This window comes from Penaeus monodon, chromosome 2 (genome assembly GCF_015228065.2).
Source record: "Penaeus monodon isolate SGIC_2016 chromosome 2, NSTDA_Pmon_1, whole genome shotgun sequence".
Lineage (NCBI taxonomy): Eukaryota > Metazoa > Arthropoda > Malacostraca > Decapoda > Penaeidae > Penaeus > Penaeus monodon.
The window spans coordinates 10,288,169-10,298,168 of NC_051387.1; the positions used below are offsets into that span (position 1 = coordinate 10,288,169).

General features: G+C 38.9%; 1 protein-coding gene across 1 annotated transcript in view; it reads left to right on the top strand.

Moving 5' to 3' along the window:
• The window catches only part of LOC119577954 (DNA ligase 1-like), a 7,532-nt gene extending 4,896 nt beyond the window's left edge, over window positions 1–2,636 (top strand). The window contains exons 3-7 of the mRNA XM_037925652.1: window positions 165–301; window positions 1,548–1,694; window positions 1,804–1,899; window positions 2,045–2,207; window positions 2,333–2,636. Of these exons, the coding sequence (XP_037781580.1) occupies window positions 165–301; window positions 1,548–1,694; window positions 1,804–1,899; window positions 2,045–2,207; window positions 2,333–2,440 (651 nt within the window). The 3' untranslated portion in view covers window positions 2,441–2,636. The remainder of the gene's footprint in view (window positions 1–164; window positions 302–1,547; window positions 1,695–1,803; window positions 1,900–2,044; window positions 2,208–2,332) is intronic.
• The last annotated feature ends 7,364 nt before the right edge of the window (window positions 2,637–10,000 follow it).

The window sequence follows — 10,000 nt, forward strand, 5'->3', positions numbered from 1 at the left end:
GAAATGCATTAGTTCCATTTTCTGTCATATGCAGTTGATTTTTCCCATTCATACCTTTTCTTCTTGTGTGTACAACAGTATAAAATATCTTCATCTGGCTAAGATTTAAGGAAATTCTGGAAATTCTTATATTACTGATAAAAATACTGTCATTTTCTCCTCAGAACACCCTAGAAGGAGACCTGAGAAAAATTTTCCAAGAACGAAGAAATGCGAGGGATGCTCGTTGTCTCTTTGTCTTGATGCAGAACTATGACGATAAAGTAGAATTTGAAAAAGCTGTGAATGCCAGAAGAAAATCGTAAGTTTCCCTAATATTGATCTCAAGCTTTTTGCTTTTTTATTATTATTATTATTATTATTGTTATTGTTATCTTAATCATTATTGTTATCAATATATTATTATTATTATTATTATTATTGTTATTATTATTGTTACTGTTATTATTATTAACCCTTTGCCGATGGGTGGCATGTACACACATGCCTTGGCATGGTGGGACTATCTGCCGGGGGCATGTATGTACCTGCCATGGTGTATATATGGACATGAGTTTTTTTTTTTTGTTACTATCACAGCAAAAGATTATTTTTCTGCCACTAATGCCATCATCATCATCATCATCAATCATCATTATTGTTATCATTATTGTTATTGTCATCATTATTGTTATCATTATCATTATTGTTATCATTATCTTTATCATTATCATCATTATTATTATTATTATTGTTGTTGTTATTATTGTTAGTATTATTACTATTAATATATTAGTAATAACTTTTGATGTAATAATAGTTCGAAACTTAAAATGTCTCTTTTTTTTCTTTTGGTCTATGTTTTATTTTAAAAGTTTTGGGTAATTTTTTTGTTTTGCTTTAATTCTACTGGAAGTTTCATTTAGTTCTATCACAGCTAGCCCCTTTTTAGGTATTTCCTGCTTCTTTCTTTAGCCTTGGTAAATGTGGAGTGTTAGGTGTAGCAAGTGAGCTTCCTTCATTGACTGCAAATCTAGATTGAATGAAGAAAAAGGACAGAGATGATAATAGGATTCCTTATAATCATAATGTCCATTTCTTCTCATTTCAAGAGTGAATCTGAGAGAAAGAGGGAGTTTTTTATAGGAATGATTAAAAGTGAGTGAGGAGTAGTGTAGTGAATTGATATTGATTTTTTTTTTTTTAGGGAGTAGGATAGTTTTAGCAAGTTGGTGAAAGGGAGTAGGGTACTGTTGTTAGTTGGTGAGAAGGAGTAAGCTAGTTGCAATGAGTTGGGTAGAGAGAGTGACTTTATTACAGTGACTGTGTATTGGATAGACAGAGTTGACTAGTTTCAGCAAGTTGGTAAAAGTTAGTTAGTTAGTGTGATGAGAGCTAGATTAGCTCAGTGAGTTAGTAAGAGGTGGGAGTGAGGGTGTGTGTGGGAGTGAATGAATGGAAAAGATGGGCAGATTCTAGAAAGAGGAAGGAAACTTACAGCAGAGGAGAGTTAGAAGGTAAAATGTATTTGTTTGTGTATTTATCTTTTAATCATTCCTGCTTTCCAGAAAACGGACCTTCTTCGTGGACTATGCCTCACCAGAGGAAGCAAAACAGATGTTGAAGGTACTAGGGAAGAGGAAAGATATTCTTGTTTGCCGAAGTGTGGTCAAGCCACAGAATGCAAATGAGACCATAATGGTGGATCCTTGTCAGTAAGTACTTCCACTCTCTTTTGGTTGAAGATTTCACAAGTATGAAATTTAGAGTGATCTTATAAGTGAAGTGGCTTTGATTTTCATTACATTTTTCCCGAACCTACAGATTGTACATGGAGAACATACCAGCTAACACAAAGCTCAAGGAGTTGAAGTCCATATTCCCAACAGCCTTGCACATCTCATACAGATCTAAGAAAAGGTAAGTTTGACATTTTGTTACATAATGGCTTGAAGAATAGATTTTTATTCTTTTACTCTTTTTTCTAATGCAGAATGTACTTTTATAATATTCCTGTTAATATTTTTAGCATTTTCTTGTGATGTTAAGATTTTGAATTTTTCAGCTTTGCAAAAATTACATACAGCGATGCTAAGTTGGCTGAGGAGGCCTTTAGAAAAGCAGACAATCTTCTTATCAGCGGCAACAAAATGACTGTTCTTTACACCACCTTCCATACAAAGGAGGTAAAGAAGGCCACAGCAGCACCACCTAAAAAGAGACTAAAGGTACAGACATCAGATATATCAGGGTGTTCTTGAGAGACAGGAAGTACCAATATAGAAGCATTTCATCTAACTCCTAATGTTACTGCAGTTTGTATTTTATTTTATTTTATTTTATTTCCTGCCAGGTGGACCCTGAAGTAGAGCAAAAACAGGAAGAGGAGATGGAGGAAGAGGATGAGGAAGAGGAAGAAGAAGAAGATGATGATGATGATGATGATGAAGAGGAGGCATAAGTGGAAGAGGCAACTGATGATTGGAAGTGTTTTGTTACAAGGTTGAAGGAACCATGCCTGCAGAGGAATTTATTTCGTAGATTTATACCTGCTAGGTTAAGAAATTTATGAGTGTGTAGTGAAAGAGATTGTGATGGCAAGAATGGTGATCTCCCTTTATAAGGGAATGTTGTTGAATAAATATTAGACATATAAAGCTATAGTGCTTCATTTTTTCCAAAAATGCATGAAATTTTATTCTGAGACCCATTATGTAACCATAGCCTGTTCGACATGCATCCAGTCAGTTGAGAAGAAAGTTTTTTTGGAGGGGGGTAAGAGAAAACCCTTCCTCCTCCCCATTCACACAAACAAACAGTGTTCACAGCACAATGGTTAATGGTTAAAACCAATAAATGTGCTAGACATTAAAAGTCATATAGCACAGTGGTAAAGTATTGTTGTAAAAAGGATAGAAATGAGTTAATGTTTGGATAAAATGTGTTAGATGTCAAAGGTTGTAGATCACTATAGGATAGTATGGTAGTGAAAAGAGTAAAGAGGGAAGAGCAAATGGGGATTTTTAAAAGGGAAAGGGTTAAGGGTATAGGGTGATTAGATCAAATGGATAAAAGAGGAAGGGATTATAGGTATAGAGTGATTACATCAAATTGAGAGTATCCGAGTCAGAGGAAGGTTAGAGTAACACTGTATGAGGAAAACTACAAAGGAGCCATTATGAAACAACCAGCAGGTAATATGGGTAGAAATGGTAGTTGGAGAAGTAGGAGAAGAATCCAGAGAATGATATAAGGGAACAGGAGAAGGTGATGAAGTATCAGGAAGGATGTTAGGAGGGGAAGGATCCACTGACGGAAACTGTTGCAACATAAGGGAGTTGCATGGGTTTCCAGGTAGGAGTGGTAAGGATAATGGGGAAAGAAGAGGGAATGGTGGTGCACATGGAGTAGGAGTATGGGATGTTTTGGGGTAGAGTTTGAGGAAGAGGGGTAGGGGAAACTTGAGGAGGAGGATGGATATCGGCAAATACTTTGAATGTAGAACAAAGAGGAATAGATGAATTGGAGGGAACAAAGCATTCTCTTGCTTTATGTTTAGGAAGTTCAAGACATCTTCAAGAGTTTCTGGAAGGGGAGTTGGGGTGGGAAGGTCTGAGAAGCAAAGGTTTTTGTTGTGAGGAGAAGAGGGGATATATGTCCGAGGAGCAGAGGGAAGAGGTGGGTTTCAGAGAAGAAATGGTAAGAGAGGGATAGGATGGAACAGTTAGATTGCCTGGTGAAACAGGAAACATGAGAAGAAGGAGGGTTGGGCATAGGGGAAGTGATAGAGATTGGAGTTCTTGTATTTATATTGGAAAAGTAATTTGACTGGAGAAGAGAGTTCTCGTGCCTGAGAACTGCTACCTCGGATTCAAGCTTGTAGGCAGGGCAGCTCATGTAAAATACATTATGGGAGCCACCACAATTGACACATATGTGACAGAGCAGAGCAATTTGAATGGTCATGACCAGGTTGGGCACATAGAGGGCAGCCACATTGTTTGGCTGTGTGGCTAAAATGCCACATTTCCGACAATGGCAGGGAGGGGTTGATGTGGCTGGGCAGGGCAGGACACTCCAATATAGATTAAATGGGGGAGTTCATGTCTCCAAAAGCTAATCTTGGCAATATGGGTGTAGGACTTACGCTGGCCTCTGAATAGAATAATGGAGCACTGTACTGCCACTGCATCATAGTCGATGAGCCAGGCCATCAGATCATTTTCATAGTCTGGCTAGTCCATGTCATAGACAGGACAATCATTTGGGGAGACTGAAACAGTTCAGGTACATGTATTAAGGGAGGAGTGAGGTTGGAAAGAAATAGGTTTGCCAGTGAGTTTAATCAGGATAGCTAATGTACGAGCTTGGGGCTCAGATGTGACAAGGCGTGAACGATCGGAACGACTGCAAAATGTAACTTTGCCTACTTATTTTTAAGACACTGCTAGGAGAGAAGGTTATTGTCAGAGTAAGGGGCTGAAGGGGGAATCACAAAGAATCGATCCCACCTGGCTGGGCCAAAAATAGCAATCAAAAGGTTTGTAGGGGTGGAAGCAGTGGAAGGACGAGGGCGGAAGGAAGATGGGGTGGTGTGCAGTGAGGTAGTACTGTGGGGAGGAGGACTATAAGGATGAAGGTGGGTAGGGTAGACTGTCTGTGCAGTAGGAGATAAGAGTTGACGAGAGAGAAGTAATGACCTGGGTGGATGATCCGGAATGGGTAGAGTTGACAGCAAACATCGAGGAAGGGGTATTAGTATCAGTGGCCGGAGCCATGGTTAAACGAGAGGCAGAGGTCATGAAACCAGAAAAATCAACTTTATATAGGCTAGATGATGAAAGGGCAAGCCTTAATGCACCTAATAAGGATAAAAAATCTACATTACTGGCCATGGTGAGCCTGAAATAAGTGGGAAAAAGAAACGGTCTACCCCTCAGGGTCCCCATAAGGGGTAAGGGCTAGGCACTTAACCAAGGGAATACCGTGTCCATGACTCCCGGAGGCTGTTCATGACTGACACAAAGCGAGCCTTTCATCCTTTCAACACAGCTCTCACACCTTAGGAAGTGGGCAGAAGAAGGGGATGAAGAAGAAAAGAAAAAGGGGAGAAGAAAGACCACGCAAAATTAGTTGAGACGAGTGCTGAGGTCCAAAAGGCGAATATGTTTATCTGTGCTGAATGGAAGTGCAGTAGGAAAAGTTAAATAGTATTTCACTCTTGAAAGTCTTATTTATCAAGGAAGTTCATCTTAGCATCTATGGAAGTAAATTTTAATATGAATATGAATAAGTATTTTTTTAAAAAATGATATAAAAATAATAATAATAAAAAAAACAGAAAGGAGTGGGTGCATGCGTTTCGGAATTATTTATGACAATGGTCCTAATATGGAGGAACAAAGACATTTCTTTTATTGATATTAACGAACCCACAAATTCTACTGAAAGCTTGTCCACACGATTGAGAACCTCCCGGCGGGTATTGCCCATCAAGGTCTAAAGTAAAGTCAGCTCCCATGTGCATTGCAGCTTCCTAAATGTATGTATGTATGTGTGTATGTATGCATACATGTATGTATACACACACACTCACACAAGAAAAATGGAGAGAATATTTTGACAAACTATTTAATGAAGGAAATGAGCGGCTGCTGACAAAAAGGGGGATCTAAAATTACTTTAGGTGCTCTAAAAATAAGTAAAGAATGTGTGGGGACCAGGTAAGATATGTGGCAATCCGATAGACAAAAATGGATAGAGTGAGAGAGTACTTTGGTATCAATATACAAAGAGAAAAAGACGTAAACAGGACTTAGGAAACCGAAGGGAGGATGAAGCTAAATGACATTCGATGATATCATGAAAAAAGTAAAAGGAAGACTGAAATCGTAGTGACCATTAAACAGTAGCAGTTAACTGGTTTTATAAGGGAAAGGGGCACGGCGAACGACGGTATATTCTTTAGCCAGAAGGGAAAATATAAGAAAAACAAAAGACTCTCCATGTAGTGGAGCTCTTACACGGCCTGGTGTATGACTCCTCACGCTAAATAATATGCGAATAACAAATATATTAAAACGAAACAAAAATAATGCTGTGCAATAGTATAGTATTTATTGGCGCTACATATGACACGATGGGCAAACATTGGGTGCAATTCAGACCCAGTCACAGTCAATCCCATATTCCCTTTGCTCTGCTTACGTTGGATGAGGGTGGTGTTACGAGCTTAATTGCCCTCTGATTTTTAATAAGGGGAAAGTAAACAGAACAAAATATTTAGTACTAATTGTGAATTCTTTACAGTATAGAAATTAAATGTTTTTGTCTATTATTATTATTTTTAATCACTTTTCTTTTAATGATTTATTTTAACAATTAATCATTGTACTGTTGTGTGAAGCTTGCTGTGACGCAGTCCTTCCATTCTATTTTTCCACGAGGCTCGATTGTCTTTATCAACCTCAAAATACCCATGATAGATTCCCATGGCAATCCAATAAAAAGGGTAGTGCCAAAGACGCATAATAGAACTGGCGTGATCAGAGTTGTGTGAAAGCAGTGCAAGCAGCAGAAACGATGTAGAAAAGAAGACTGAAACGCAACAGCGCGACATAAAACAGAGGAACTTTCTGCAGACGAAGCCCCCCGACAGAATATTTTTGAAAACTGGCAACTACATTGTAAATTCGTCTGAAGATAATTCAGAGAGAAGTTTTGCGATTGAGGAGAAAGGCACATTAATCTGTGCATAAGGAATATTAACGGTTCACAAAAAAATAAAAAGAAAGAGAGAAAAAAAAGCGGTTTCCAATACAACTTTCGCGGGCAAACAGGGCAAGAGGCAAGAGCGTTCAACAAAAGTTCGTCTGCTAGTCTGGAAAACAAATGACAGTCGATGGCGTATTCGGTTGGCTACGTTTTTTTTTTTAAATTTGGGCTAACATAAGGTTTCACACAGAATTAATATATATATATATATATATATATATATATATATATATATATATATATATATATATATATTATTGTAGTATCACATGTGGTCTCTTTGTTTCCTTTATAAATAAATATAGCATATTGCTGCATTTCTACATTATCGGGAACAAAATTATTTTATTGATAGCAGAATTTATCATTAAGGTAACCAAAAGAAAATATTTGATGTTGGCTAATCACAACGAAGGGTGATGTGTAGAAAAAAGAAAACGAGGAACTAGGCTGCCACATTACCGAAATTCTTTTGCTATACGAGAAACCGCAAAAGAATTGTGAAGTAGGTGGTTAATAGCAGATGTAGTAATTTTTGGTATATTTTGGACTGTGTGCGGGGGGAGGGGGATAATAGACCAAGAGCAGGAGGGAAAATGTAAAGGAAGTCATTTCCTAATTGCCCAATTATAAAAAATAACTGACATAAGCAAGAAATGTCCAGTCTGGTGCGAATAGGCCGTTTCGAATCCTGCTCACAATAGTTCGAATCCTTGGTAACAATAACGGCTCGCTTTTTTTCGTGGCTCTGCTATAAAAGTTGGTACATCTTTTATTTATCTTCTGCCTCCTTCATATTTCAGACGTTAGCTTGGATTTTTGTTTTTAATTGAAAACACAGAAATAGAGAGAAAAAATACTGGCCTGTGACAGTATCCATTAAATTTTAATTTTAGCCTTAATCTAAGAAATGAAGGTAACAGGACAAGACGATATCGTCTTTATTTGTTTTAATTTTGTATGTATTTTATCTTTACTATTTACAGCGGCTAATTTATCACAGCACCTGTCATGACCAGGTACCTGCGATTATACACACACACACACACACACACACACACACACACTCTCTCTCCTCTCTCTCCTCTCTCTCTCTCTCTCTCTCTCTCTCTCTCTCTCTCTCTCTCTCTCTCTCTCTTCACCACACACACACCTCTCTCTCTCTCTCTCTCTCTCTCTCTCTCTCTCTCTCTCTCTCTCTCTCTCTCTCTCTCTCTCTCTCTCTCTCTCTCTCACACACACACACACACACACACGCACACACACACACACACACACACACACACACACACACACACACACACACACACACACACACACACACACACACACCACACACACACACACACATATACATACAAACATACAGACAAACAACCAAACAAACACACACACGCACACACACACACACGGTGATGTACAACTGAAATCATCTAAAATAGAGGAGCCAAGGATACTGATCCTGATAATGACAAAAGTTTTTTTTTTATATTTCGAATAATATATTGTTTGTCAGATGTCCCAATTATTAATTTCCCTTTTGACCAATTGCCTTACTTTGAATTCGAAAAACACTTTGAATTATGAATATTATGGTGAAGTTTTCCGCAGAGTAAATTAGACGTTTAAATATTTGGCACTGGCCTCTACAATTGAGTCAATCGCAGCAGAATGACGAAAGGATGATTCAGAATTGTATTGAGAGTATGAAACATAGTAGAAATAGAGCAGCGCTCTGTAATGCAAGTTGGTCTGTATCAGAACTTGGCACTTCGTTTTCAGTTTATTTTATGCAAGTAACTGCAAATGTCCAAAAGGACGTACGAGAATAATTCGATTAATACAGGAATATATGACAAATATAGTAAACTTCAGAGATGAGACTATAAAGCTTAATGGACGTGGAAGAGGAATTCATAAGAGTGAATAAATTCAAGTATTCTGACATAACATTAAAACGGGCAGGGCAGGGATGCCCGGCAAACCTCTGGACACACTTCTCCCTCAGTCTAAGGAAGATACTTTGCGGTGGTCGCTGGGATTTTGAAGTGGACTCGGAGGGTAACTACCTTCAATATATACTTATATACCACTTACCTCAGCACTCTGGTAAACTCTACAATTGTGACAGCTTCCAATGAGTGGGAGTGGCCGATCACCTAAGCCACGTTGCCTGTATCGCAGTCCCTGCAGTCTAGCAATGCGGGTCAAAGCGTTGGTAACAGGAGCCAGAAGTCTTCAATCTCTGGGCATTTGCAAAGTTCCTATTCAGTGGGGACTAAAAGACATGCCACGGTAGCTCGATCACAGCCTGCTACCGCATTGAAGTCACCGTGAACAACGCAGATATCATATTGAAAATAGTTGTCTGCCACGTAATTTGGGGAGAGAACACCATTTTCACATCAAGTTTACAGACGTCGGTTGGGGTATATACAGCAGTAAGAGACATGATGTGAAACGCATCCTCAGATCCATTATATGCTCGTCGACTGGAATTACCTCTACTACTGAAGTCTGTTGGAGATGACTAAGTTGACCACCTCTGCTGCCCGATCAGTAATACATGCAACCCACCCCTTCGCTAATCATGCTGTGTGTTAGGTCTTTCCATCTCTAAAAGGGTGACCACTTTAACCCTTAGCCGCTCCAGTTCCTTTGACAGAAATTGCAGTCGGTCACCTTGCCGCACGGAGCGGATGCTCCAAGCCTCTGTCCGGTAATTCAGGTTTTGATACCTACTCGCACTGATCAAAATGCACATGGGCGTCCTATCAACTATTTCTTGATTTTGTATAACCTATCGCTTTTTCAAAGAATAATCTAAGAAGCAACAAATAAGCAAATACATGAAAGGCAAAATCAAATTTACTATTATTTGTTGTCACGTACCTTCTGCAAGGCTAACATTCTTTTTTTGTGTGTGGCCTCTTAATCAATCAATCTCTCTCTCTCTCTCTCTCTCTCTCTCTCTCTCTCTCTCTCTCTCTCTCTCTCTCTCTCTCTCTCTCTCTCTCTCCACACTTTACTGGAATTAAGAATATGGATAACCGGTGATTTCCTTGGGATAGCGATTTAAGATGTGGCAAAGACTCGTACTGACTCGATCTGACATGATCTTCCTAAGACTCGGGAGAGGTCAGGGTTGCAAGCAGAACATGAAGACTGTGCCGTCGTTTTGATTAACAGGCCACGTGGTAGAGTCTCTCGTAAGTACTAGTGCAGCCTAATGACTAGCACGATAGTG